The 26,967-nt window shown below is 59.7% G+C and overlaps 10 protein-coding genes across 10 annotated transcripts; 7 read left to right on the top strand and 3 right to left on the bottom strand.

Annotated features, from left to right (window-relative positions):
* Positions 1-356: 356 nt before the first annotated feature.
* BDZ90DRAFT_263276 (hypothetical protein) lies at positions 357-815 on the top strand (the record flags this gene model as incomplete). The annotated part of the gene is made up of 1 exon (XM_025508593.1): positions 357-815. The coding sequence occupies one exon, from the start codon at positions 357-359 to the stop codon at positions 813-815; it is 459 nt and encodes a 152-aa protein (XP_025359045.1).
* Positions 816-1,078: 263 nt separating this feature from the next.
* Positions 1,079-1,711, top strand: BDZ90DRAFT_234989 (hypothetical protein). Its single transcript, XM_025507221.1, has one exon. It carries the CDS (start codon positions 1,188-1,190, stop codon positions 1,554-1,556), a length of 369 nt encoding a protein of 122 aa, XP_025359044.1. The 5' UTR covers positions 1,079-1,187; the 3' UTR covers positions 1,557-1,711.
* A 1,107-nt stretch (positions 1,712-2,818) lies between these two features.
* On the top strand, positions 2,819-4,576 carry BDZ90DRAFT_282365 (hypothetical protein; the record flags this gene model as incomplete). The annotated part of the gene is made up of 3 exons (XM_025509453.1): positions 2,819-3,243; positions 3,525-3,869; positions 4,159-4,576. The coding sequence occupies 3 exons, from the start codon at positions 2,819-2,821 to the stop codon at positions 4,574-4,576; spliced, it is 1,188 nt and encodes a 395-aa protein (XP_025359043.1).
* Positions 4,577-4,833: 257 nt separating this feature from the next.
* Positions 4,834-5,292, top strand: BDZ90DRAFT_263273 (hypothetical protein; the record flags this gene model as incomplete). Its single annotated transcript, XM_025508592.1, has 1 exon — positions 4,834-5,292. The coding sequence occupies one exon, from the start codon at positions 4,834-4,836 to the stop codon at positions 5,290-5,292; it is 459 nt and encodes a 152-aa protein (XP_025359042.1).
* Positions 5,293-5,512: 220 nt separating this feature from the next.
* Positions 5,513-9,440, top strand: BDZ90DRAFT_263272 (hypothetical protein; the record flags this gene model as incomplete). The annotated part of the gene is made up of 7 exons (XM_025508591.1): positions 5,513-5,952; positions 6,395-6,583; positions 6,661-6,688; positions 7,068-7,181; positions 7,261-7,316; positions 7,764-8,378; positions 8,519-9,440. The coding sequence occupies 7 exons, from the start codon at positions 5,513-5,515 to the stop codon at positions 9,438-9,440; spliced, it is 2,364 nt and encodes a 787-aa protein (XP_025359041.1).
* A 1,659-nt stretch (positions 9,441-11,099) lies between these two features.
* BDZ90DRAFT_234987 (acyltransferase-domain-containing protein) lies at positions 11,100-13,944 on the bottom strand. Its single transcript, XM_025507220.1, has 2 exons — positions 13,082-13,944; positions 11,100-12,995 (listed from the first exon to the last, which is right to left on the bottom strand). Exons 1-2 carry the CDS (start codon positions 13,841-13,843, stop codon positions 11,283-11,285), a joined length of 2,475 nt encoding a protein of 824 aa, XP_025359040.1. The 5' UTR covers positions 13,844-13,944; the 3' UTR covers positions 11,100-11,282.
* Positions 13,945-14,055: 111 nt separating this feature from the next.
* BDZ90DRAFT_123926 (hypothetical protein) lies at positions 14,056-15,259 on the bottom strand. Its single transcript, XM_025503312.1, has one exon. It carries the CDS (start codon positions 15,003-15,005, stop codon positions 14,118-14,120), a length of 888 nt encoding a protein of 295 aa, XP_025359039.1. The 5' UTR covers positions 15,006-15,259; the 3' UTR covers positions 14,056-14,117.
* Positions 15,260-15,973: 714 nt separating this feature from the next.
* Positions 15,974-22,968, top strand: BDZ90DRAFT_123908 (hypothetical protein). The gene is made up of 2 exons (XM_025503311.1): positions 15,974-22,601; positions 22,682-22,968. Exons 1-2 carry the CDS (start codon positions 16,125-16,127, stop codon positions 22,880-22,882), a joined length of 6,678 nt encoding a protein of 2,225 aa, XP_025359038.1. The 5' UTR covers positions 15,974-16,124; the 3' UTR covers positions 22,883-22,968.
* A 617-nt stretch (positions 22,969-23,585) lies between these two features.
* On the top strand, positions 23,586-25,008 carry BDZ90DRAFT_234983 (hypothetical protein). The gene is made up of 2 exons (XM_025507219.1): positions 23,586-24,168; positions 24,248-25,008. Exons 1-2 carry the CDS (start codon positions 23,834-23,836, stop codon positions 24,858-24,860), a joined length of 948 nt encoding a protein of 315 aa, XP_025359037.1. The 5' UTR covers positions 23,586-23,833; the 3' UTR covers positions 24,861-25,008.
* Positions 24,980-26,782, bottom strand: BDZ90DRAFT_265871 (hypothetical protein; the record flags this gene model as incomplete). Its single annotated transcript, XM_025508684.1, has 2 exons — positions 24,980-26,653; positions 26,702-26,782. 2 exons carry the CDS (start codon positions 26,780-26,782, stop codon positions 24,980-24,982), a joined length of 1,755 nt encoding a protein of 584 aa, XP_025359036.1.
* Positions 26,783-26,967: the final 185 nt, after the last annotated feature.

The raw sequence follows: 26,967 nt of genomic DNA, 5'->3' as shown, positions 1-26,967 counted from the left end.
GTACTGGGCCGTGTGCCTGGAGGGAGAGAAAGGCGAGCATGATTGCAAATTCATGTACAAGGCAGACGATTGCTCGTGGTCATACGGCTTCGAGATGTCGACGCTGCCCTACTCCGTCGGGATCTACTACAAGGCTGACGCATGATTCGCCGAGCCGGTGGTGGTGTCAGCGGGCCTTGGCGGCGAGCATGTTCAAGAGCAATGGCAGGGCTGCGTCAGCAGGATGACATGAGGTTGGAAGAGATTCATGCGGATTCCTGCGCGCGCCCACGCTCTCTTTGAGTGCAGCCTCACCTACTTAACGCTCTTGTCGCTCTCATCACCATCACAACGTCAGACGCATTCTTTGCGCCGCCATGTTCCGTCTCCAGCTCGCCTCGAGCCTTGCACTTCTGGTCATTGGCTCGAGTCTCGTTCTCCTCTTCTTACCACACCTTGCCGCAGCCAATCACGTCACCTGCACTTGGACAGGACCAGGTACAGATCGCCCAGACAACTACGGGTTCACGAAATTCTGTATTGCGCCGCAGACGCACAATGGCTCCACAAGCGCCGTCTTTCTCTGCAATGGCGGCGTAAAGGTCGCCGACTGGAACTTCCTTCGAGCCAACGTGCTCGAATTTAGGTCCCCCTGCGCCAAAAATGGCTATGCGAGCGATACGATCTGCGAACACAGCGACTACTGGGCCACCTGCATCCAAGACGACCAAGGCTACAGCTACTGCAGGTTTATCAAAGAGCTAGATGATTGTCAATGGGAGACTCTCTTCACCTTTCAAGACCTACCGGCGACCGTGTCCGTCTACTACAAGTGAGGGGCCCAATGCTCGAGATGTGCAGGGGATAGGAACGCAGGCGGGTCAACCCTGCTCTCTCTTTAGACCTCTTGAGACCATGCAGCGTTTATTGCTCTTTTCCGCTGCGAGCATATCCGTGCGTCATGGCAAGGTGGACCCCCACGGCAAGCTCAACGCAATGGAGAGCGGGCGGAGGTGCGAGGTGGGCCGAGGGCAAAGAGGCGGCTCGGTGCAGCGCGTCCAGCTTTCTTTTCCTTCCCACGATACTGTAGCAATCATCACCTTCACTGCCCGCTTGCTTTCACGCAGCTCATCCCTACAGTATCGCAACATCTGATCATGATCATTACCGTCAGCTTCATACTGCTTTGCGTCCCAGTGCATTTCGCCATGGCCAAGCACTTCACGTGCACCTGGAACGGACCTGGGCCCCAGAGTCCCGACAACTATGGCTATGTAAAATTTTGCCTGGCTCAGAAAGCCAAGATTGATGGCGAGCATGCAGCCTACAACTGCAACGACTCTCGAGTTGCGGATTGGAACTACATTGGAGACCACCAGCTCGAGATCGCGACTCCCTGCGCCAGTGGCGGATACGGCGATATCTACTGCGCAGGAACTAGCCACTGGGCTGCTTGTCTCGTTGCCGATTCTGGTGCTCTCAATTGCAAGTATCTCGCAAGTCATGATGACTGTGCCTGGCCAGGAAAATTCACATATCAGTTGCTGCCCACCTACCTGGCCATCTTCTACAAGTGAGCCGGGGATGCGAGGCAAGCTGGAAGAGGGGCGCGGGAACGTCGGCGGCCCGGTGGCCAGAGGTGGAAGACTGTTGGCCATGAAAGGGAGTAGTTGCGTGCGTTCCTGGCCAGAGGCAACTATCTGTTGTTCCTCGGGACCGCTCTTGTTTTCCTGTACCAACACGACATATCTTCTCGTTGATACCATCTCGCCCGAACGCTTGCATATTACCCTCTATGCTCGCCCTCACATCTACCGCCAGCCTTGCCATCATGACTCTTTCGCACCTTGTTGAATCCACGCACGTCACCTGCAGCTGGAAGCCCGGCCCAGAAGCGCCAGTCACTTACGGCTATCAGCTCTTTTGTCAGGCGAGTGGTAACGAGATTGATCACGACCACATACGCTTTCTCTGCAATGATGTCAAGGCAGTCAAGGTCGCAGACTGGGGCTACCTGGGCAAATATCGAATAGAATTCCCGACTCCTTGTAATGGAGGAGGGTACGCAGACAACTGCGACAAGGCCAGCACTTGGGCCCTTTGTCTACCTGATGATCAAGAGAGTGGCAGACCAAATTGCTACTTCATGGCATCTCACGACGATTGCGAATGGCCCGGCAGATTTGAAAGGCGCCAAGTTGCTAGCCACGTCACGATCTGGTGGAAGTGAGGCGGCTGAGGTTTGCAGTGCGCGGAGGGCCGTGGCAGCCCCGTGCCCAGCGGCGCGCGTCAAGGGCGGAAGTGAAGGGCGCGCAAATATAAGCGAGCGGCGCGCTTTGAGGCCATCGCCTCTCCCTATACCGCATCGTTCGATCCGATTCCTCACACCACACAATCCGCGATGCTTTTCTTCGTCACTGCTTTGAGTGTGCTACTCCTCCACGTCTCGCTCGTTATGGCCGACCACGTTACCTGCGCAGCAAGCAAGGTTGGCAACGAGCCAGAACACGCGAGCTTCTCCCCTTTACCTCAACCTCTGGAACGACCGTGAATGGCCAAAGCTATTTTCGATGAGCACGCTGCCTAACTCCGTGACTGTCCAGTACAAGTGAAGGTAAATCAAAGGAATTGGAGGCGGCGGTGCGTGCGGCCGAAAATTGGCGTGTGGGCGCTTCGGGAGGAGAGGCCGTCCTCGCGAGGCTTTCTGCGGCAAGATTTTGTGGGCTAAGGGCATGCAACGTGTGCTCGTATTACTCGCTACTGCCTCGTCATTGCAACTCCCTTTGCTTTCTGCCGCTACACACGTCCATCTTCTCAAGTACGACTCCGCTACAGCAGTATGCTCGCATCTAGTTTCGTCAGCCTCGCTTTGAGCTTCGCGACTGCGGCAGCCAATCATGTCACCTGCACCTGGCGACCTGGCCTAGAGACGCCAGACAAGTACGGATACGTCTCATTCTGCACAGCGAGGAAGGAATACATAGACGACAAGCACCAACGCTTCATGTGCACCAGTGACCTATCCATCAAAGTCGCAGACTGGGGTTTTCTTGGAGAGGAAATCCTCGAGATGGCAACTCCGTGCAACGGCGGAGGCTACGCAAAGAAGTCACACTGCGACAAAGGAAGCTGGGGAGTCTGCTTTCCCCCTTCAAAGCAGTACAATGGTACGACTTGTCGCTTTTGGGACCGCTTTGACGACTGCGAGTGGCCCGTTTTTCTCTCCTTTTTCGAGCTGCCCGACAACGTGACGATTTGGTACAAGTGAGCAGACGTCGAGGAGAAGGGCCGAACAATGAGTTGCGGGATAATTTGCGGCGAATTTGTCGGACATTGGCGGCTCGAGGCAGGGACACGTTAAGGTCAGAGGGTGTTGCAAACGTGTAGCGTGCTCAGCTGTAAAAGACACTCGAGTCCTTATCTCCTCAAGACATCACTCCAATTGAACTTCGTCGACCGCCCACTCCCGCCTCGATGCTCGCGCTCTTCTTGATCACCTTCGCCTTGAGCCTGGCGACTGCCACGGCTAATCACGTTACCTGCAGCTGGACTCCTGGCCCGGAGGACCCCAACAAGTACAACTACACGATCTTGTGCCAAGCATTCAAGTATGAAGACAATCATAAGCAAGCCCGCTACCTCTGCAAGGGGCCGAATCAGGTCAAGGTAGCAGACTGGGGCTATCTCCGACCCAAAACGCTAGAATTTGGCACAGCATGCAACGGGGGAGGCTATGGAGGCCAGCTGTGTGACAGGCGCAGCTGGGGTGTTTGCCTACCAAAGACTTTCGAGAACCCAAACCTCAACTGTCGCTATATGGATCGATACGATGACTGCCAGTGGCCTCAATTATTGGCTTACGACGAGCTCCCAGAAGACGTTACCATCTGGTACAAGTAGTTCTTGCGATTGCGAGGGCGCCGGTGGAGCGCCGACGGCTGGCTGCGGCACGTTCCGGGGAGGGCGCAACGGTTTGTCTCAGCTGAGCAGGGTTTGGGCGGACAGATGGTGGCTGGCGAACGTGCACAGGGTTCAGGGCTGGGTGAAAGTTGATCTTTCTCGATCATATCTGCTTCCTCGCTGGCTCCATTTTGAGAATACTCTCACATCTCCTATCCACACCATACTCTGATCGATGCTCGCCTTCGCTTTTCCCGTCTTCGTCGCCACCGCCCTCAGCTTGAGCCCCGCTCTGGCTAACCACTTCTTTTGCAACTGGGACGGTCCAGGCGCAGACGTTCCCGAGAAGTACAATTATGAGCGATACTGCTCTGCGATCCAAACTTGGGCTGACGACACCCATGCAACGTACACCTGCGAGCTGAGCGGAGTCAAAGTAGCTGATTGGGGCTATCTTCAGGAGGGTGTGTTAGAAATAGCGACTCCGTGCAATGGGGGAGGCTACGGAGACAAGCATGAATGCTCCTCGCACAATTGGGCTGCCTGCGTCAATCTGTCCAACGTCAATAGCACGCACAAGGTCAACCTTTTTCCTTGGAAGTGCTACTATTTCAGTCGCCATGACGACTGCCAGTGGCCTACGGCTTTCACCAAGTCGGAGCTCCCCGAGACTGTTGTCATCTATCGTGACGAGTAAGGTGGCGAGCGAGCGAGCGAGCGAGCGACGCGCGATGCTGTTGGCGGGCGTCAGGCGCGGGAGGAACCATTTGCTGGCGGGCCGGAGGATCAGGGCAGAGGGCTGAGCTTGCGGTGGCAAAGTGCTAGGCGATGCTACGAATGCTAGCCGTGGCCGTGGCAGGTGCGAGATACGAGTTGCGAGATACGAGCTTTCTTCCTTTCTTTACCTCACCTCTCGCGACATCTCTGTCAGTCTCCTCTTCGCTTGTCTCAACGATGCTCAGTTTCAACTCCGCCCCCGCGCGCCTTATGCCTTTCCTCTGGCTCGCTGCGCTTCCCCTCACCGCGTCCAATCACGTTACGTGTAGCTGGGATGGACCAGGCGCACACGTCGACCCCACCAAGCACAACTTCACTCTATACTGCAAGGCCGAGGGCTACCGCTTCGACGTGCCAGGCTTTGCCGCTTACATCTGTGAGAAGGAGGAGGCCATTTGGGACAACCGCGTCGCCGACTATGGCTTCCTCAGGGAGGAGACGCTAGAGATGCGGACCGCATGTAATGGTGACGGCTTTGCAGGTGACAAGTGCCGCTTCAGCAACTGGGGAATATGCATTCCTGACGAACATGGGGCCGGGGAGTGTAAATATGTTAATAAGTTCGATGATTGCGAGTGGCCGCAGACGTTCAAGTGGGCCAAGGCGCCACGCTATGTCTCGATCTACTACCAGTGACGGAGGACGGTGGAGCGGCGTGGTGGGGCGGCCAGCGGGTGGTAGCGATGGCTGAACATAGCTGGCGGCGATTGCGGTGGCGGCGGTGAAACGATCTGATCTGCTTCTAGCTCACGATTGTGGCGAGGAGGGGCCGGTGCACTCCGTGATGTTCTCTCCTTCTTCGTCCCGTTCAACTATCCTTTTCTACCACGTCGTCCCGCAGCTCCCGCACCACGTCATGCTGGCTCTTTTGCATCTCGCAGTCTACCTCCTCACCTACCTGTCCGCTCCCGCAAACGCAACGCACGTCAATTGCACATGGGCGGGACCCGGCCCCAACGGCCCTCGATCGTACGGCTATACGACCTTCTGCCAAGCAGACGTCCACTTCACCGACGATCTCCACGCCGAATTCCGCTGCAAGATCGCCCTGGGCACAGCCAAAGTTGCCGACTGGGGCTATCTGCGCAAAAACGTCTTGGAGGTGGCGACTCCATGCAATGGCGGAGGATACGGCAACAAGAACGACTGCTCGTACGCCAGCTGGGGGCTATGCCTGCGAGATGAGGCCGGGTCAGCCATGAGCTCGACGGACTGCTTGTTCTTCGGACGTTTTGACGATTGTGAATGGCCAGGCGAGTTTCTCAAGGCATCGCTGCCTCGGAAAGTGACCATCTGGTACGCGTGAGGATGACTCGCCGGCGGCAAGATGGCAGGGTGCCTGGGCCATGTCACGGGCTTGGGGTCCTCGTCGTACACATCTGCATCGCGGCGATGTCGTCAATAGTACAGTCGATTTGCGTGGGCTCCCTCGGAGCCTCATCTCTGTGCCCCATCAGTGCCAGCTTGTCACTCTTGGAGCATGGCAACGAGTGGGAAAGAGAGTGCGCATTAAGCATGAGCTCGTCCTTGGTCTATCCGTGAACTTCAGCCCCGCGCTGCTGCTTGTCCGAATTTCCACGTGGCGAGAGTGACACACAGCGGCTCGAGTGGGACAAAGGCGTCCGTGCGTGCGGGGCGGCGCGCTCAAGCTCAGCTCAACTTCATCTCGTCCTCCTCCTCCTCCTTACCATCAATCTCACCGCTCCCGTCACCCTGCCACCGTCACGTCCACCCTCAGGTCATCAGTTTTCGACACTCTGGTCCTCAGCACACCGCTGGATCTCCCTCGCCATGCCACCGTCACAACTACCTCGGCACCTCCCGACACCTTCTACATTGTCCGGTCGGGCAATGGGGCGAAGCTACCAGGATGCTCAGCACCGTCTCAGGACTTCACAAGGCAAGCGTTGACCCTGAACATAGCATGGTGAGCATGCTTAGTACTCCTATCAACCTCAGTGACCGTATATGCTGATGCCCTGCTTCCCGTTCGATTTGGCGCAGGCATCCACCACCTCATCACCACACCAAGGTCTCCTAGGCTTCCTCGTCACTCTCATCACCCTCGCCAGCCAGCTCGACGCCAAGCCATAGCCATCTCACAATTACCGCGCTCGTGCAAGATAGTCGACAGAGAAGCGCTGAAGGGCTCTACCAGGCACCAATGGGTGGAGCTCAGTAGGCTCGTCAGAAGTACTGGCGACTGATCCTCAGTTCAAGTGAGTACCCGGCCTCGCCTCGACTCAGCTTTCAGCTCTTGCCTCATCGCTGACGTCCGCACCTCCATCACGCGCCTCAAGCGCCCCAGCACCATCACTGCAGGTCATCCTTCCCCTGTTGTCATCTCATCGAGTCCCTGAGCAAGGTTGGGTCAAGTCCAGCCCGATCTCCCGTCATGGTGCCTGGGGCAGAAGGCAGGGCAGCAGGACAAGCCAGAGGCGGGGCAGCATCACGGGCAGGAGGCGGGAAGGGAGGCGGGGCATGAGGTGGGAGAAGAAGAGGAGGGTGACACAAGCAAGACCAAGGTAAGCAGCGATGGCCTGCCGATAGAGCCGCTGACGCTGCGGATGCTGACCCATTCAGCCCATGCCGCACACCACACAGCCCTCCGTCAAGACATCCAGATTCACCGGTAGGACCGACATCCTCGGTCGCTACAGGTACGGGGAAGAGCAAGTCGCCCTGTTGAGCAAGCTCGTCGTCGCTCCAACGAGTCATTACACCTGACGACCAGCTTCAATCATCACTATGAAGCATAACAAGAACGGCGTCGGAGCCGCAGCGAGTTGGAGGAGGCCTGGATACAGGTACAACAAAGGGCAGCCAGCGACGTCTTCATGGAGCAGACTCGCGCCATCGAGAGGATCCGAGTCGAGCTTCAAAGGCGCCAGCCTGCCTCCGGCCGTGGCCGGCACCATCACGGCAATCAATCTACTCGCCGAAGCGATCATCACCACGGCAGCTCCTCTCTTCACCGCGGCTCCCCTTCCCGCCGCGGAGTCAACCATCATCATCCTCTTCCTACGAGGAACACTCCCACTCTAAACTCACCGACCAGCCTCGTCGATCGTTTCGGTGGTTTGTCGTTGGAACCCCCTCCTCCGCAGATTGGCCGTCCAATCAGCGCCAAGGAACGTGTGGGGCAACTTCGTGGCAACTGAGCGCCGTTACCGCAAGAACTGGCTGGCGGTCACGGCAGACTACACTCAATGGAGGCAGCACTACGGGCTTCACATCTTTGCATCCGTAGTTGGGGGCAACTCGACCCCGTGCTTCGACGCACCCTTCCCGTACAAGCCAGACGCAGGGGGGCGGGGCGTCAAAGACCCTCTAATCCTAGGTCAACACCGTCGCATTCGTCGCGCAAAAGAGGGATTGCAGGTGGCAATCGGCACCAACAACGTGGGCAAGTACCTGCTGAACCTCAGCCTCCTCCGAGCAGCAGAGCACGGCTATATGTGTGCCTGGGCTATGCGCATCCACGGCGATGGGGTTCTCTGCTCCCTCGGCGAGGAAAAGGATGGGTCGGCCCACCTCTTTTTACCATACGATGCGCAACTCGACAGCGCCGCTGTTCAGGGGATTCACGCCCACTGCCAGCACACACGTCAACTCCGCATGATCCTTGTCAAGGGCGAGGGGAATACAGTCAAATCTCCCTTGATCTTCCAGATTTCCCTCTTGGACAAGCTGGAGCTCAAGTCATCTGCGAAGACGGAACTGTAGTGTCCTGCACCTGGCGCAAAGGCCCTCTGGCCAACAAGAATCTCGACGCCATGTACTTCTTCTTCGCCTGCCTGCCGTCGCAAGACCGAGCGGAGAGACTGGAGGACCAGCGTCAACTTCTTGCCAACATTCACAGCAGGCGACCCGCCCCACCCATTTGGTCCACATTTGATGAGGTGGAGAGGTGGGCCTTCGATGGCGTGATCTTGATGTCAGGATCAGGTTCTCTCTACTGGGGCGACACCATTGCGCTGGTCATCTCTTCCTACGCTGCAGCCAAAGCCACTCGAGAAAAGTGGCGCAGTGCCATAGGAATGGAGGCTCGTGCACCGTCGTACCACCGCGACCACTTCTTTTCGGTCGCCGTCGCCTTCTACTTCACGTACGCTGGCGACAAACCTGCCATTTCCCTTGGTGGTAAATTCGTCAAGGCAAGGTCAAATTGGGGAATGCGATGGTGTGACGCACGCAGTGGGACATGGAACAACGTGGACTTTTCACTCGTCGGATCTTGGGTGCGCACCCCGCTGCATGGGATGGTGGTAGTGGGCAATACCCTCGAGACTGTGCACTGCAAGCTTGGGCTGGGGGACGGAGTTGCATCAACACCCCCCGACTTCCGCGTCCGCAAAACACCTTTAAGGGCTGCGAAAGGCCTGAAGGAGGAGACCGACGGGTCAGCCTACTGCAGCGGCCGAGCCCAGATCACGTACTACTGGAAACGTAAGCAGCGCTACATTGAAATGGGATTCCTTCATGAGGAAGTCACAAAGCTGTTCGGCGCACCATGGCCGTCCCCTTACAACAATCGCCAGATTGAGCTGCGCATTCTAGGCCGTGGGGTGACGACCCCGGCTGATCTTGGCATGCAAGTGAGGGTGGTGGACGGGGCTTGGCATGACAAGGAGGGCTTTGTGCCCGGTTCGGCCCTACACTGGGCCATTTGGGAGATGAGGCCAAGCTCGGCGGTGCGAATGCAGTCACGGTTAGGACGACACCCTCGCTACTTCGCGCACAAGTCAGGCATATCCGACCAGTCGGCGGGGCTACCAAGCTGAAGCAAAGCGATCTCGTCAGCCACAACGTGTCCGGCCAACTCTCTCTCAACGACGGGATCAACATTCCCTTCCTTTCAGAGGACCTGCGGCAGCTCTTTGGCGGGCCATGGCCCTATCCATACGACAAGCGACAGCTGGAGGTGCGGATTACGCTGATGAGTGGCCTTGCTGCTGCCTCAGAGCCAATGATGACTCGGAAAGGGACTGCTGCATAGACCCTCAGCTCCTTATCTGCGATCTTCGGGATGCCCATCAGCTCTCTCCAGTCCCCCTCCGCTTGGTTGCCTTGCCTCGTCGTCTCAATATTCTACAGTAGTCACCCCACTTGAGGGTGGTGCTTCCAGTCATTAAGATGACTCCGTCCAGCAGCCATTGCTCGGACTCCTTCAGTGTGTTCAATGCGGCCGCCGGAGGGCGACGGGCGTTGATCGATTCCAGCGGCTCCCTTTGTTGTTCCCTGCAATCAAGTTGGTGCTGGAAAGGCAAGCAGGCAAAAAGAACTCTCGCCGACTTGCTGACGCTCTTGATGAGAGGATCCCTGAGCCACAGGCAGTCAGCTTCATCATACCCATCCTCACAGACGATCTTGAGCTGCAGACCGTAAAGGAGTGTGATCAAAAGATGACCGGCGAGGCGAGTGAACTGAAGTCTCCTTGGATCAAGAAGACTTTGAAGCGGCCGGTTTCCTTCGAATGTCGCTGGACTTGCCTCCTGACCGGCTGGTCCAGCTGAACTTCGAAGGGGAGAAGCTTGTCCGCCTCGCAAATGACCCCATCAGTGCCAAGATGCTTTGTCCAAGCGCTCATGATGCCATGCTCAGATCCGCGCAGCAGACAGAGGTCGGCAAGATAGCGGATTGGGTCGTTGCTGGCCACAGCTAGAACCAGCCGGTCGTTGTGGCGCTGCGAACGGGCCTTTTGACTGCTGACGCTTCTTAACGACGTCCAGGTCTCCCCCTTTGCAGCATGCCATTGTACGACGTGTGGAGAGCCTCAGCGTGGTGATGGCTCCGGCGTCGAAGAGAACCCACAGCTTGCGCGCCGAGGGTGTAGCATTGTCGACGGCCCAGGCTTCCTGTTTGAATCGAGGCCAAAATGAGTGCTGAGTGGTTTGGATGAGGTGGCAAAGTTGAGCCTCCCTGGGTCGTACGTGTAGCCACGGCGGAGCACCATGGCGGACGAGGTGTTGAGGTCTTGAGCTTGTCTCTACTGTGTGTGCGTCGAGGAGAGGATCAGTGGCGAGGGAATGCTGAGCTACGACTCAGCGTGAGTAGAGGAGGCAAGAGCGAGGTCAAAGAGGCGGCAATGAGGCTAAGCTAGATGCAGCCAAAGAGGGCGAGCCTTAGACTCGACAAATTGAGTGGCTATGCTAAGTGGTGATCACTGTAAGAAAAAAGAGCAGAGGCGGATGCCTGGGCGAGATTGGCCACCATCGTGATGCTGAGCAGGCGGCCGAACAGCACCGGATCATGGCCTCCGCAGAGCAATGAGTGCGGGTGATTGCCTTTGTTGCTCGGCGGCAGCGGTGGAGGGAGGTGCTTGTGCTGCAGTGCGATGTCGTGATGTGCTTGAGGAGCGGATGAAAGGAAGAGTAGGCGGGCGGGCAGGCAGACCGAGGCTGGCTTGGGCTCATCTACGTCGAGAAGCGCAAGGCGCGCGCCACGAGGCCAACACGCGTCGACTACGAGGAGGGACAGCCTGCTGCTCGTTCGCTCAGAAGAGGTTGAGCTACATTGCCGCCGTGGTATGAAGGCGAGTCCATTGCTATTATTTCCACCGCCACATTATCGCAAACCTCGCTCGAAGACCTGTTTAGAAGCATAGCCTCCCCCTTTCGTCGCACTCACAATCTGCCCTCTTCCCTCTTTCCCTCCTCCTTAACCCTCGTCACCTCAACCACCACACTATCATCCCCGCGTACATGCCGCATCACTCTTTCGCCCAACAAAGTCTCACGTCTCTCCTTACCTTCGCGCCTGAAAGAGCTCAAGTGCTCTAACATCTCCCACAGCCTGCCCGCGCTCCCTCCGTCTTCACCGAGAAGTGCCCCCTCTGCATCGTAGCGCGGTTTGTACTCCTGGCTCAACGCGATGAGCGGTACGGGCTTGACTGCATCGCTCTTCCTCCGCATGATGAGGCCAATCTCCTCGAACCTGCCCAGCGCTTGACTGAGTGTCGCGCTATTGATCGCCTCCAAATAAGCCAGCTCCCCTTGCTGATAGAGCGTCTTGCCGAAGAGCTGTGCACGTTTCTCAAAGTCCTTGCTGTTGAACCAGAGGATGCGCGTTGGATCTTGATCGGCATGCGGGGGTGCAAGGAGGAGGAGCGAACAGCATGCCAGCCAATAGGACTCGACAAAGGGCCAGATGAGGAAGAGGAACGAGTCGAAGGATTCGCGACCTCGTTCACGTTCGATGCTGGCGAGACCGAGTTTGCGCTCCTCGCCATCGCCCTCTTCCCACTGTAGCACCTCGTCCCCGATTAAAGCGCGCACCGTCTGGTCCACGTTTGTTTCCACCCCCTCTGTCCCGTAGACGAATTCGTTGCGCAGAATCCCTGAAAGGAAAGCGCTCTCCACCAGCACCTGCGAGCGAGTCATCGTCTGCATCGGTGCCGTTCCCCCCTGCTTGACCTTTGTGTAGAGCGCAGCGCAAAGAAGCGCCTCGTTGACGAATACGTGGATGACTTGATTACGATAGAAGCTCAACTCGAAGCGCTTCGAGGGGAGAATCGTCTCTTCCATCACCTCTTGGCCATCTTGAATCTCGACGAGCGGGCGCATCAGGCCGAGGGCGCGCTCCACTACCTCGCTCGTGGTCATGCTGCCGAAGTCAGCGACCGAGTAGCCTTTGCGCTGGATTGCGCCTCGCAGCCAATCGACCTTGCGTTCCAAAGCCGCACGACCTACGCCGCGACCACGCAGCGTGAGGAGGACGGTCCCCACCAAGGCAGCGGGCATGACGACGCTGACGCGATTGATGTCTGCGAGGACGCGATATCCGAGCGCCTTGAGGAGCATGAGCTTGTGTGCACTGTTATTTGCAAAGTCGATGCGCGTCTCCTCGGTCACGGAGCGCAGCCTGCCCTCGCGACGCTGCCTTTGCTCCTCGACGAATCCTTGCAGGGACCATGGCTCATGGAAGCGTACATCGATGCGTCCGAGCTTGAGCGAGAGGACCGAGGAAGATCCGGAGAGCAGGCCAAACAGGCTCTCATTCTCCTTGGGCTTGCCCAGCAACTCGCTCACGTACGTCTCGCTCTCAATGACGCTATCGTACTGCAAGCTGATCGGGCAGATCCACACATCCCCGTTCGTCCTTCCCGTCTGCATCGCCTCGACGACGTACTTGAGGATACCAAGCTTGGGCGGGAGAAGCTTGCCCGTTCGCGATCGCGTCCCTTCGATGAAACATTCCATGTTACGGCCGGACGACAGGAGTCGCTCGATGTACTCGCGGATGACGACGGGGTACAGCTGGTCGCCTGAGAAGGTGCGACGAATGAAGAAGGCTCCGCCGCCGCGTAGAATGTTGCCGACGATGGGTAGGTCGAGGTTCTGCGTGAGCGTGTGAGGGGGGCGAAGCATCGGCCGTTGTCAGCTGGGCGCGCAGATGATGCTTTGTCTCGGGTGTGCGCGCTCACCTCCCCCGCTACGATGGCCGGCAGACTCAGCCCGACTCTAAAGAGCAGCCAGCTCACGGTCAAGTAGTCGATGTGACTCTTGTGACATGGCAAGAAGATGATGCTCTGCCCCTTTTCCGCCGCCTTTGCCGCTATGCGTCTCAACTCGAGCACCTGCGGGATGTTGAGGTGGATGCCCTGATGGTACATCCGCGTGAGAATATTGTTGACGGCTGCAGCAAATACCTTGATAAAGGACAGCGAGTCGAGTCGACCAATGGAGATCTGTACCTGCTGATCAGCGACGTGGTGCAGTTGCGCCTCGAGGTCACGCCGCGTCTTTTCCTTTGCAGCACGATATCGTTGCCGCACGCCCTCATCTGCTTGTGCCTCTATGGTCCTCTCAGAGAACAATGCCTCTGCTCTCGACGCAGCAAGCGCTTTGATGCGGGACTGGACACTGTCGCTGCTCATAACCTCGTTGGCCATCTGCTGCGATTGGCCCGCGATCAAGATGCGAGCGCCGATATAGTCGGTGTAGCCACGCCAGCCCTGACCATTCCAGGCGGCAAGAAGCTGTTCCATGAAGCGACGTGGATTCTGGCGAAGATGCGCTTCGTATGTCTCGACGACGTTCATGTCGCGAGGGGAGGAGGTGGTGGTGGGCAGGTTGAAGTCATTACCGGACGACGCGGAGGAGGAGGAAGAAGAAGAAGCAGGGAGCGAGGGGGAATTGAGGTCGCTGATAGAGGCAATGAGCGGGCGGCGAGGGCGTTTTGACATGGTGAGGCGTGGAAGGGCGAGGGTATCAATGAGGCCGAATGAAGGTGAGGAAGGGGAGCGAGGGGAAGAGGTGCGTCCGTGCTGCGTGCGTGAGTGCCAGGGTGCGGGCGGGCGTCGAGCGTCGAGCGTCCGTCGTCTCGTCTCGGGCAAAATTGAAATGCGGGGAAGACGCACGGCACGTCGAGGCCCGGGCCGGAACACGAGGCTAAACAAAGCGTGAGGCGAGATGGTCATTATCATTAGAGGAGCGCGAGAATGGCGTATCATGAATAGGTTATCGCCCTCTCTCGCCCTCGTCGTCGCTCTCTTCATCATCCAGCCTCTCCCATTCGTCACTCGTCGCCGATCTCGCACCCGCATCACTCCACGCCGTGCTCGAGAAGCCTCCGTCGCTCACCACGCCTGGGCTGACTGGGCGAGAGGCAGATTGGTGGGAGCCAGCATCGAAGAGGACCATGTCGTTGCTATGTGGCGGTGAGAGCGTGGTACTTATTTGGTCCTCATCATCGAAGCCGAGGTGGTGGTGTGGCGAGGAAGGAGAGGAAGTGAGGTCGTCGAAGGGGTTGCGCAGCGGAGGTTGGGATGGGCTGAGTGCGTGTTGCCCACGAGGTTGCCGCTTGCGTAGTGAGTCGTGTCTGTCTCCATTGCCAACTGCCGTCGAATTGCCCTCGCCGCTCCTCTGCTCATCCTCTTGCCTCTTTCGCTCCCTCTCAAACTCCTCAATCTCCCTCAGCGCCACCTGCTCTTCCCCATCAGGATCACTACCTTCCCCACTCCTGCCATTCATCGCCCTCTTCAAGTGGTGCGCGCGATGGCCCCAAGCACCGCAAAAGTTGCTCCACCTCTCCTGCGCATTGCCGCCGTGGCCCTTTGAGTACTCCTCCCACCCTTGCTCGTGGATGGGTTGGATGATCGTCGTATGCACGGCATAGGCTGTTGCGAGGCCGGCGATGACGCAGCCTGCGATGACGGCAGCGTGTGGCATGGCGAGCGAGGGGTGATGGAAGGGGTCGAGACTGGTGGCGAGGAGGGTGAAAGGGCAAGGCGGCGGCGATGGCTCAATCTCACTCAGCCTGGAGGCTGGGCTGTGCCGCACAGACCACCGCAACACCACGTGGCAGTCGATGGGAGTGAGGCTGCGACTTAGGTGACGACAACCCATGCACGGCGAAGTGGTGAGACCCTTGACACCATCTCTCGCGTCTCAGGGTAGATGCTGGTCGGCTGACTGTCATTCGACCCGGTGCACCCCAGCGAGCAATCTGACGTGGTGACGTCTCCCCGTCTTCTTCTTGCGGCGGTTTGACCTGCTCGTCTTACCACTTCTTGCAGGTCTGCGCCACGGAGGACAGAGGATGGAGGGCAAAGAGCGGTTCTCTGTGGCAGCTACTTGGGTCGCTCACACCAGGGTCGATGACGCCGCGACGAGATCCAGAGAAAGGTCGAGTAGCGTCAAGCTCACAAAGCTCGCACCGTATGGCTCGGAGAATAGTTGGCATTGAGTGACGCATGGGAGCGCGAGCCTCTTGACCCCTTCTGAGCGCCTCGCATCTCGCGTCTCACTCCTACGCTACTACGCTGAGACCTGGACACCACGTCATGTCTGCGCTTCACCCTGCCGTGCCACTTCCTTGTTGCTACGCGCCGTTCCCAGACCCTGATTTCAAGTTCATTTCTCACCTCGTTCACTCACATTGGCATGGCGACGGCGTTCGCCTGAGAAAGAAAAGGGCAAGGCCTGGCCCTGTGCGTTCGTTCTCTTGAATTGACTTTCGCTCGGTCGCTCGGTCGCTCGCTCCCTCGCTCGCTCACGCACAAAGAGTCCGCACACGCAGCTCGCAGCACGCTCCAGACTTTCCAGACAGCTGCAACTCGAGACGCGGGCCGAGCGCGAAGGGGCCCTGGCGCGCTGGGCCAAACGCCGCCCTGGCTGACTGCCGCCCCGCCGCCCCACTTCGAGGCTGCGCATTGGCATCATCGCATCGACGAGACGACGCAGACTTGATCGAGAAGAGTGGGCGAGGAGAGTGGCCGCTGACAGACAAGGGGGCAAGCAGCGACAAGGGTGCAACACCGGCGACCACTGCTCCTCCTCAACTTCCTTACCCTCGCCAACATCAAACCCCACTACCGTCTCGACGCCCGCTCATCAATCATCCCGTCGTAGTTGGCTTGGCCACAAACGCAGCGCCGTCGGGCGTGTGTCTTCCTCGCCGAGTCGAAACCTCCCATTTTCCATCCTCGTCATCTTCGCAGCATTACCCCCTCGCGCCACGCAGTCATGCCGCGCAACTTTCTCTCCACCATCCTCAATAGGCCCAGCCAGTCGTACGCTGCCGAGGAGGCCCCACCACCGCGATCATCAAAGAAGTCATCGTCAGGCGGCTGGAATGCAGCGCCCACCGACCTACCCAATGCTCCGGCAGGACCCTCGTCTCTCCGGCAAGGTGGGCCGCCGTCGATGTCGGGCTACACTCAAGCGTCCACGACAACGCCAACCAAGTCCAAGTCTACCTCACGCTTCGGCAAAAAGGCGCATAAGAGTCGCCCATCGATGGACGGCAGTGTCAATGGATTCAATGATGGCGCCTCCTCCATCGCCGACACCAATGCCTCCTTCTCCTCGAAGCGCAAGAGATGGTGGGACACAAGTAGTCTGCGAGGCTTTGGCAAGGGCTCGAGGAGTAGGGCAGGCAGTGTCGCCGGAGGCGAGTCCGTCTTCTCCGAATCTGCGGCGCCTCCTCCAGGTCTGGCTGGCATCGGGTCAGCCTCTGTGGACCCTTCGCAGCATCATCGCACCCTGCGCGGTACTCGCAGCGAGATTGGCAGCCCACGCTCGCCCAAGATGCGCATGGCACCACCGCTACCAGCTCATGATGCTGCAGCTCTACGTGCCATGAACGCCACTGCCCGCCAAGAAGCCTCCGTAGCGCCCTTGGGACAGCAACCACCCGCTCTGAATCAACATGCAGCGAGTATGAATCGCCGTCACTCCAAGCAGGACATGCGAGGAGCCAATCTCACACCATCATCAGCGCCGCGACGAGCTCTAAGCGTGTCAGGCTACTCAGCGACAGGTGGTGGCGGCGGCGGCGGCGGCGCTGCACCGCTCTCCTCGGCAGGCTCTGCCACCTCGTCAGACTGGAATGACTTTATGAAGAGCATGTCTAATCGCGGCGTCTCGAAAGCGTGGACTCGCAATCCTGGAACGGATACTTCAGTGCAGCGCCGCAGAAGCGCCCTCGACCGGGTACAGAAGGAGTTGCAGGAGGATGCACAGTTTGAGCAGGTCGTGCGCGATCCAGGCGTCGTTCGCGGGGATCTGTTAAGCAGGGCCGCGAGCGCTGTGGTTGGGGAGGGTGAGCAGACGAGCCACCAGTACGCGCAGCAGGCAATGGGAGCAAGCAATACAGTACCTGCTGGGCTGAGGCCGGGCTCCTACATCGGCGCGCCCCAGCCGCAGACACAGCCGCAGTCTCAGCCCGACGAGCAGAGCCAGTACCAGCAATCTACCCCAGTCAACTTTGTTGCCTCTCCGCGACGGTCGCAAGAGCAGGCCCGATTCAACGCACAGACTCAGCCGCCCGCCCCACCTGCAGTCCCTGCCGAGCAGCTACAGCCTCAGCCCGTCACTCCCGCCGCAGACTCTTCTTACGAAGAGGAGCACAGCGAGGACGTCGAGTCGGAGGCGTCCAGCTCTTCCGAAGACGAAGGACATCGCCAGCTGGACGCCGTAGCAGAGGAAGAAGAGGACAACTCCTCGCTAGGGCACCAAGCTCACAACGAGATGCGCTACGGCCCGCGTGCTTCGTATCTCCCCAAGACACCCCCCGTCAAGCACTCCCCTCTCCCGCCGAGTCCGCCGAACGCTCCTGTACCGCTTTTGACGCAGCAACCGGTCTTCTCGGCCACTGTCCCGCCCAGCGCGGTTGTAGAGCCAGCAGCAGAGGATCAGGAGGAGGAGTGGGAGGAGGAGCCGCAATCGCCCAAGGTCCCGCCTAAGGACACCGAACCGTCGCGGCCCTCGCTTGACACTGCGCTTGCCAAGCCTCCGTTTATCAAAGAGGATAGCACGCTGAGCGCCAGCACTGCCTCTTCTGCAGGTGAGGCTGCAGGCGGCTCAGCCTATGCCAGCGCAGAGGACGAGGCAGACGTGAGCAGCGGCAGTGACAGTGATGAGGAGGAGGTCAGGGACGGTAGCTCAGACGAGGACGAGAGCGGCAAAGACGGCGAATTACAGGAGCGCCCTGCCTCGCGTGCTGTCACTTTCGATGGGCTCAACGAGGCTTCTGGGCAGCTCAAGCGCCGCGCCTCTTCTGGCTCGCAGTCGACGAAGGGCAAGGGTAAGGCTAGGCAGAGCGACGACGATGGCGATGCTGCTACAGAGACTGGCTCCACGCGACGTCGCAGTGCAGCTCCCTCGCTCCAGCGCCGCCTCTCTGACCTGTCACTGGGCAATTCCTTTGCTTTCTCCCACTTCATGGGCTCCAAAATCAGCGGTCGCTCATCGTCGCGTCGCATCAAGCTGGGCGACTCGGATTCAGATTCGGAGCGCGGCTCTGCAGGCTCAGGCGACGACGAAGAGCTGAAGAAGCTCGCTCTCGCCGAGCAGGATCGACTACGCCGCATGAGTGTGGGCGACGACTTCTTTGGCGGCTCACTCAGCGACGTGCTGGCGCAATTTGACAAGATGGAGTTCGGCGAAGGGGCGACGAGTAGTGAGAAGACGGCCGCTTTGGCGGAGAAGGCCCAGCAGGGTGGTGTGAGCCGAGAGGACACGCAACAGGCGCAGGCTGAGGCGCAGCAGATTGTCAACGAGGTGCGCAGACGCAGAGCTGGAGGTGCAGGCAAGGACGATGATGGCAAGACTGTGCGAAGTGAAGCGGCGGGTACGCTCGCTGCGAGCTTTGCTGCGTTACTTCTCATGGCGGACAACGATGGCGATGCGGTGGTGGAGCAGAGCGTTGCGTCTCCTCCGACCACGTCAGCTGCAGCCACTCCTAAGCCTTCCGCCCCAGCCGAGCTCCCCTCCTCCCCCTCGACGGTCAACGCCAACCTCTTCTCCACCGCTGCTCCCGCTGCCGCGAGTAGCCCACCAGAGAAGCGCTTCAGCGTCATGGACCGACCGAGGCAGCGCGCCGCCCGGCCGGTGGAAATGGGCGGCATCGCTATCAGTCGCGGCAAGTTGGCTGCCGATGTGCCCAAGGCAGCTCCTGTGGATGAGCGCAGTACGCTGCCCTCGCTCGCAACATTCCGCAAGAATCCTACGCCTGCCCCCGCACCTAGCAGCGCATCCGTCGCGAGCACCGCCAGCCCATCAACTTCACCCAAGGCTGCAAAGCGTAGCATCGACCTTGGCGACCAGCAGCGATCGCGCGACAAGCCTCCGCCGGCAAAGAGTGCCCTCAAGCCCAAGACGTTGCGTTCCAGCAAGTCTCTTGCAGACACTTTGTTCAGCTTTGGAGGGTCTAGCCCGCAGAAGAAGGCCGAGAAGGCCGAGAAGGCCAACAAGAAGAAGGAGGGTAAGAGGGCGCGCGCAATCAGCGTTGGTAGTGAAAAGAGCGCAAAGGTGAAGGAGGACGCCAAGGATCGTGCTGAGCCGGCTGCGCCGCCAGCCGCGACGCCGGTCGCGCCGCCACCACAGGATCCTCCCTCCACCTCGTCGTCGAACGCCTCGCCCGTCAAGGAAGCCGGGGAGCCGGTGTACCCGCTGGCAGCTGCGCTTCACGAACAGGTGGTCCCGACTTACCCACGACAGTCACTGGACAAGGGCAAGGGACGCGAGGTGCTCGACTATGGCGAGAAGCCGCCTCGACCTCCCGTGCGTCAGTCTTCGCACGCTCGCACAACATCGGCAGCTACGGACGGCACAGCTTCGACGCAGACGACCGACACGACCGAATCTACCGCATCGCAGGACCACCAGACTGTCCCAGCGTCCCTCGCTCCCCTGCCCGCCGTCAGCGAGGCAGCGACTTCACCAGCTGCCTCGACCGACGTTGGGTCAGAGGCGAGCGCTGTCAGCACCACCCTCACCTCGCCATCGCAGCCATTCCCGGCCGTAGCGCCCAAAGACGATGAGATTGCAGCAGCGCCGGCACCAGCAATTTCTCTTCCCCCGCCTCCCGCCTTCGACGAGACCTCTCGCGTCAACGCCGAGGAGAGCACGCCGCAGGCGGTCCAACACCCGGAGCCCACCTTCTCCGCAACCGTTCCCACGGAGCCCGCCTTTGGGATGAACATCATTCCTCCCACTCCTCCCGCTGCAACGCTGGACAACCCGCACTCGGCTCAACAGCTACGCCGCAGCCACTCGTCCGCTACAACGGCTAGCTCGTCCATGCGCACCCCAACGGCCGAAGTCCCCCACCCGATACTGGGTGAAGGTCTCGACCTCACCCGTCCGGAGCTTGCACGTTCGGCCAGCGGTGTGTCAAAGCGTTCCAGCGACACGGCTCAGCGCAAGGCCAGTCGGAGGAGAAGCGTGCAGTCACAGAGTGAGGATGGGTCGACTACGGCCTCTGCTCTTGGCCTACCCGCAGGTATGACGGTCACCACGCTCGCCTCTTCTGGGAGCGGTGGGTCGATGAAGCGCAAGAAGAGCGGGAAGAAGGCCGGTAGCGGGGTAAGCGCTGCCATCAAGAGGACGAGCGATGTTCCTCTCCCTCTTGCCGGTGTGCCAATGATGCATCCCCCGCAGCAGCAGCAGCAGCAGCAGCAGCAGGCACCGGCGCAAGCACGTGTAGGCCCTGCCTCGCCTACCCGCCCTCCTCCACCGCCACCGGCAAAGGACACCATTCCGAGCCCCATCTCTGCGGTGCCGTCGCGCGTCTACGCCAATCGATCGCCCGTGCACACGTTCGGCGGTGGTGCGAACAGCGAGGTCAACTCTTCCTCGCTCGCTAGCCTCTCACCCCCTCCGTCTACTGCTGGATCATCCGCCGGTACGCCAGACGAGCGTGATCCATCTCCAGCACGCAGTCTGACTTCGCGCGGGTCGTCGACCAACTTCTCATCGGTACACGGCGGCTCAGGCGGGTATGCTGGTGTTGGGGCATCAGGCGCAAGCAACTACGCCGCATCTGAGGACGGCTCTTCCTCTTACGGCGGGACGCCCAGCCACTATCAGACTCAGCCCAACGCGCACCGCGCCCGTGTGCGTACCCAATCCACGGGGCCCTCGCGTCGCGGATCACAGATGGCCGGCATGGCTGCTATCGACGAGTGGGCCTCTTCGTCCCCAATCTCACGTGCCACGAGCCCGTACTATGATGGTGATCACGCGCTCACCGGAGGGACCACTGCAGGAACGCCGTACGATATTGCGGCGGCTACAAGCACCAACCCTCCCTCCGCCACATCTGGCAATGAGCTGGGCGGCTCGTCGCCAGCCTTCATGCGGAACGCACCCATGGGAGCGCCCACGGAGATGCTGTTGCATCCACCTGTTCCCCGTTCGCGCCTTTCGCTCGTGACAGACGAAGACAGGCTGCGGGCTACCGCGTCTCTTGACGGCCACGGCGACTCTGGCGGCCTCTCCCGGGCGAACAGCCTGCGCTCCGTCTCGTACTCTCAGAGCGAAGCCGGACACGGTAGCGGCGGTCTGTCCCCCTCCGTCCGACGCTCACCCATGTCGCTCACCTCCGGCATGTCGTCCTTCTCCGCCACCCCATCCATGAGCAGCCTTCCCTCCGTCCCCAAGAGTGGGTACAGGGCGCAAGACCCAATCAAGGCGGCGGGCAGCAGTTCCATAGACGACAGGCTGTACCAGCGCTCCACGATGGCCACCATCTCTGTCCTCTCTGGCGCCTTCAAGAAGGAGGGCGGCGTCTCTCGTTCCATGTCCAAGCGTCGGTCCATGGACATCACGCATGGCTCTACGACCGACTTGGCCTCCTCGCGCACTTCCCTCGATCGTGATGGTGTTCCGGGTCATCTCCTCGACGAGCTCAACCAGACCACGATGGGGTTGACGGCTCACACCGCTCCACCACGCAAGATTGGCTCTTCGCACGTCTTGGTTCAAGTAATCGCCGTTGCCATCGATGAGATGGATCGCCTTCTCCTCCGCGAGAAGGTGCGCTCCTCCGATGGAGCGTATGGCTTCGTACCTGGGCGCTCCTTCACTGGCCGCGTAATGGAGGTGGGCTGGGAGGTCAAGCGCTTGCGCAAAGGCGATGTAGTCTTTGGTCTGCAGTCTGCACGCAAGTGTGGAGCACTTGCCGAGTTCATGACCGTCCAGCAGGATCTTGTGGTCAAAGCGCCAGAGGACTGTCTTACGGTGGAGCAGATCTCGGCTTTGCCTTCCGCGGGCGTGCTGGCTCACCAGGTTATGCGCAACCATTGCGCCAATCTACCCAAGGGCGCTCGTATCCTCATCCTCAACGCGCACGATGGCGTGGGCTTGCTCGCGATGCAGGAATGTGCCGATCTGGGCCCCGTCATCGTAGCACAGTGCCCCGCCTCCGTGAGCGACGGTGTACCGCTCTGCGAGGCCAATGGAGCGCACGAAGTCGTGGTAGGCGAGCCACTCTGGGCGATGAACACGCTACATGAGAGCAGCTTCGATCTCGTGCTGGATACGGTCGGCGGGCGCAGGTTGTACGATGCGGCGAGGAGGATCCTAGCGACCAACGGGCAGTTTGTGACGTGTTTTGGCGACGAGAGTCTGGGTGGCGGGCTGAGTGGTAACCCAAACTTCAAGGCGAGCATGCGAAGTTTGAGGCGGACCTTCTTCAAGAAGGACAAGAAGAACATCGTGAGTGCGCACGCAGAGCCGCATCCAGCTGGCCTGTTGCTGACCCTACATTCCCTCTCTCCCTCTTCTCGCTCGCGCAGGGATATGAATGGATCGGCGTCGACTCGTCCGACGACTGTCGCGAGGCTCTTGAAGCGGTACGGGCCGTAGCAGAGGCAGGAGACATATGCCCGCGATTGAGGAGTATCCTGGCATTCGCTGATGCTTCTCGAGCCTTTGATCCTGTACTCAAGGGTGGGGAGGACGATCAGCCTGGCGCGGTGGTTGTGAGGGTGTCGTAGACACGCCATGCGGGGCGTAGGGCGCGGGCCTAGGCGCGGGGCGTAGGATGGATGTGTGGATTCGTACCGATAATGCTTTACTCTGCTTGTGCACGCTCTCTTCACCGGCGAATCGTAATGTGATCTTGGAAATGGCCAGGCAGAGCGCGAATCGTGAAGCCATGGCGACGTGATGATGCTCCCGAGGGGCCCTCGTCTTGGCCGTGGCGCTGCACCTGAGTGGAGTCGGCCCTCGCTGTCCGTGTCTTGCCCTCTCTCTCTTTCGCCTCGTGGCAGTCAGCGCGGGCGGGAGACCCGGGCGGGCGGGCAGCCACGGAGAGAGGCGAGAGAGGCGAGCCAGACGAGGAGATTCTCAACACGCAGCGACAGACAGAGCCTCCATTTCCAACCCATCATCATCATCACCACCACTCCACACCTGCCTTGTTCGTTCCTGGCCATGCTCTCGACCCCACTGAACACCCTTCGCCTCCGTGCCGCTACGGCCGGCGCTATGCTGCGCGGCGGGTCCGCTGCTCAAAAGACGCAGAAGCGCTTCTTGAGCATTCATGAGCACTTGTCCATGGGTCTTGTGGGTACCCATGACGAGGTAGCATATAACCCGAACCGTCGAATCTGACTCCTTTTACCCGGCTCCTCCGAACAGCTCGAAAAGTACGGCGTCCCCATCCCCCGCTTTGTCCCCGCAAAGTCGGCCGACGAGGCCTTCAAGGCTGCTCAGTCCTTCAATGGCAAGGAGATGGTCATCAAGGCTCAGGTCCTTGCTGGTGGGCGTGGAAAGGGACACTTTGACTCGGGGCTGCAAGGTGGTGTCCACTTGATCAAGACGTAAGCTCGAGCAGCAAGCACCGAGGACTCAGCCTTGACTGCGTGCTTCTCTACTGACCCGCCTTCTCCCATCGCCTCTCGCTCGCCCGCAGCGCCGAAGAGGCCCGCGACTACGCCTCCAAGATGCTCGGCTCCAAGCTCATCACCAAGCAGACAGGCAAGGCTGGCCGAATCTGCAATGCCGTTATGCTGGCCGAGGCTCGCCCCCCTGCACACGAGTACTACGTCGCTCTCCTCAACGACCGTACTACGCAGCTGCCCGTGCTCGTCGCCTCCAACCAGGGAGGGATGAACATCGAAGAGGTCGCAAAGGAGACTCCCGATGCCATTATCACTACGCCGATTGATTTCGAAAAGGGACTGGACAAGAAGACTGCGCTCGACGTAGCAAAGAAGCTGGGCTTCAGCAGTGAGAAGCAGGAGGACCAGGCGGCCGACACCTTCATTAAGCTCTACCAGTGCGTGGCGACCCCGCTCCCAGCTATGTGTTGATAATCGCTGACCCAGAGTCGTATTCTCATCGGTCCCCCTCGCCAGGCTCTTCCGTGAAAAGGACGCGACCCAAGTCGAGATCAACCCCCTCGCCGAGTCAAAGGACGGCGCCGTCCTCTGCATGGACGCCAAGCTTGGCTTCGACGACAATGCCGACTTCCGTCAGCAGGACGTCTTCAAGCTTCGTGACCCTTCTCAAGAGGACCCGGATGAGATCGAGGCTGGACGCGTGGGAATGAACTTCATCAAGCTCGACGGTAACATCGGATGCCTCGTCAACGGTGCCGGGCTCGCGATGGCGACGATGGATGTGCTTGCTACGCACGGCGGTTCCCCTGCCAACTTCTTGGATGTGGGAGGATCAGCCAACGCCGCTGCGATCAAGAAGGCCTTCGAGCTCCTCCTGGGCAGCAAGGACGTGCGAGCCATCTTTGTCAACATCTTTGGCGGTATCCTCAAGTGTGACCTCATCGCAGAGGGAATCGTCGTTGCGGCCTCTGAGCTCAACTTGAAGGTTCCTCTCGTAGTCAGGTTGCAGGGCACTAACGTCGAGCGCGCTAGGGAGATTCTGGCAAAGTCGAATGTGGATGTCAAGCCGTACGAGGGGCTTGATGAGGCGGCAAAAGAGGCTGTGCTGAGGGCGAAGCAGGGGGCGTGAGGTACTGTACACGGGACTAGATGCTGCGCTGCTGAGCAATGGGATGAGTTGTTGTTACAGATCGCGAGGCGCGTGCGTCTTCTCTGATTGCTCGAAGGTATACATGTTGTTGGACGTTCTCACTGGCCCGCTTGCTCACACATCTCCAACAGCACCTCTCTCGCCCTCTTGGCATCCGCCTGCCCCTTGCTCATCTTCATGACCTCGCCCACCATTCGCTGAACAACCTTGACTTTGCCCGCGCGTACTTTGGCGGCTTCGTCTGGTAGAGAGGCGATGACGCGCGTGCAGAGCTCGTGAAGGGCGTCGTCCGGGGATGAGGAGGTTGTGGTGGAAGCAGGAGAGGTGGACAATGCTGCGGAAGCAGGCGAAATGAAGCCAGCCGCTGCTGCCATCTCTCGCACGCTCTCCTGGCTCTTTCGCTTCCCTGCGTCGTTTTCCATCTCGACCAGCTTGCCCAGAATCGCCCTTGCGTTGTGCGTCGTCACCTCCTTACCCTCCACCAGCTCGAGAAGCTCGCGCAGTCTCGCAGGCGCAGGCGCTGATCGTGACTGCCCTTCTTGCTCTGGCAGGCTGTTGAGCGCTTTGAGTACCTCGTGGACGATCCACTTTGCGACCAGTGATGGTGGCAGCTTGACGCTTGAGGAGCTCGACGCCAAGACAGCCTCGAGATACTCGACCGCCACTCCAGGTCGATCGAATGCCCACGCCTCCTTCTTCTCTTGCACCAGCGTAGCCCCCTCCAAGCCCACCCTCATCAGCACACCGACATCACGCTCTGGTATTCTCCATCCCTTCCCAACCAACCGACTTTTCTGTGCATCAGGATGCTCCGGCAACCCCTTTCTGACTTCCTCCACCTTGCCCCTTCCCAGCACAAGCGGCGGCAAGTTCGCGTCGGGCATGTACCGATAATCAGGTGCGTCCTCCTTCGATCGCAAGAAGAAGGTCTGACCTGTTCGCTCATCGAAACCTCGCGTCTCCTGACGCACCTCACCGTCCGACGAGGCATGGAGTAGCTCGAATTGTCGCTTGATCTCGCTACGCACCGCCTTCTGGATGAAGCGTACCCCATTGACGTTCTTTACCTCGCAACGTGTGCCCCACTCCCTGCTCCCTCGGGGACGGATAGAGACGTTGACGTCGCATCGCATGCTTCCCGTCTCCATGTTCCCATCACTGGCAACACAACGACGGAGCAGTTCTTGGAGCTTGCGCACATACGCGCCTGCTTGTGTAGCGCTGCGGAGTTGTGGGCCAGACACGATTTCTATCAGTCCGAGGTTGGATCGATTGAGGTCTATGTGCGCTTGAGAGACATCGGAGACTTCAATGGAGGTTGAATGGGTGGACTTGGCCGTATCTTGCTCCAATTGGACTTGCTCGATCTCTACTCTGACATCGTCCTGACCCTCTTCGGCAGGCAAGTCGATCCACCCTCCCTTGGCGAAGGGAGCCCATTTTTGGGTGATCTGATAGCCGGCAGGTAGGTCCGTGTAGAAGTAGTGCTTTCGGTCGAAGCGTGATTCAGCTTGGACTTGGCAGTTGAGGAAGAGGGCTGCTCGGATTGCTGCGGCTAGGGTTGGTGGTTGTACGAGAGAGGGCAGGGTACCGGGGTGGGAGAGGTCGAAGGGGTTGATGAGGGTGTTCGGGGGCGTGAAGGGAGAGGACGACGTGCGAGTCGGGCTGAAGAGCTTTGTTGGGGAGAGAAGCTGAGCATGCGTCTCAATGCCGATACAAGATTCCCAGTCGGGAGGGAGCGACCAGGATGACGAGGAAGAGGGGCGGTGTGGCTGCGGTCGCAGTTGTGGCTGAGGATGATGGCAAGTTGTAATGCGGACCGCGGAGCTGACTCTGAGCAGGGTCGCGCAGGGTCGCTGCTGGCTTGGTCCAGCGATCGCCATCGCTATGGCCACGACCATGTCTGTATGCTGGCTGAGCGCTCCAAGGAAGCCAAAGCTCACGGCTCACGGCTCTGGCCCACTGGCTCGCTCGCGTGCCTCAGTCCGCCGCCCTCTCGACGCCAGTCCGCGCTTCCGTCCCATCGCGGCGAGGGCCACGTGTGAGGCCACCTCTGATGTGGGGGTCGGCGCGAACTTGAGGTGCT

The sequence above is a fragment of the Jaminaea rosea genome (assembly GCF_003144245.1).
Source record: "Jaminaea rosea strain MCA 5214 unplaced genomic scaffold BDZ90scaffold_20, whole genome shotgun sequence".
NCBI lineage: Eukaryota > Fungi > Basidiomycota > Exobasidiomycetes > Microstromatales > Jaminaea > Jaminaea rosea.
This window is presented reverse-complemented; position numbering and strand designations above follow the sequence as displayed.

Bases quoted from the DNA above. Each gene is read 5' to 3' on its own strand.
- BDZ90DRAFT_234987 (XM_025507220.1), bottom strand. From the start codon at position 13,843: ATGTCAAAACGCCCTCGCCGCCCGCTCATTGCCTCTATCAGCGACCTC. The intron at 12,996-13,081 runs GTGAGCGCGCAC...ACGCTCACGCAG, and splicing joins CGGCCATCGTAGCGGGGGAG to AACCTCGACCTACCCATCGT.
- BDZ90DRAFT_234989 (XM_025507221.1), top strand. From the start codon at position 1,188: ATGGCCAAGCACTTCACGTGCACCTGGAACGGACCTGGGCCCCAGAGT.
- BDZ90DRAFT_234983 (XM_025507219.1), top strand. From the start codon at position 23,834: ATGCTCGGCTCCAAGCTCATCACCAAGCAGACAGGCAAGGCTGGCCGA. The intron at 24,169-24,247 runs GTGCGTGGCGAC...CCCCCTCGCCAG, and splicing joins ACCTTCATTAAGCTCTACCA to GCTCTTCCGTGAAAAGGACG.
- BDZ90DRAFT_123908 (XM_025503311.1), top strand. From the start codon at position 16,125: ATGCCGCGCAACTTTCTCTCCACCATCCTCAATAGGCCCAGCCAGTCG. The intron at 22,602-22,681 runs GTGAGTGCGCAC...TCGCTCGCGCAG, and splicing joins AGAAGGACAAGAAGAACATC to GGATATGAATGGATCGGCGT.
- BDZ90DRAFT_123926 (XM_025503312.1), bottom strand. From the start codon at position 15,005: ATGGGTTGTCGTCACCTAAGTCGCAGCCTCACTCCCATCGACTGCCAC.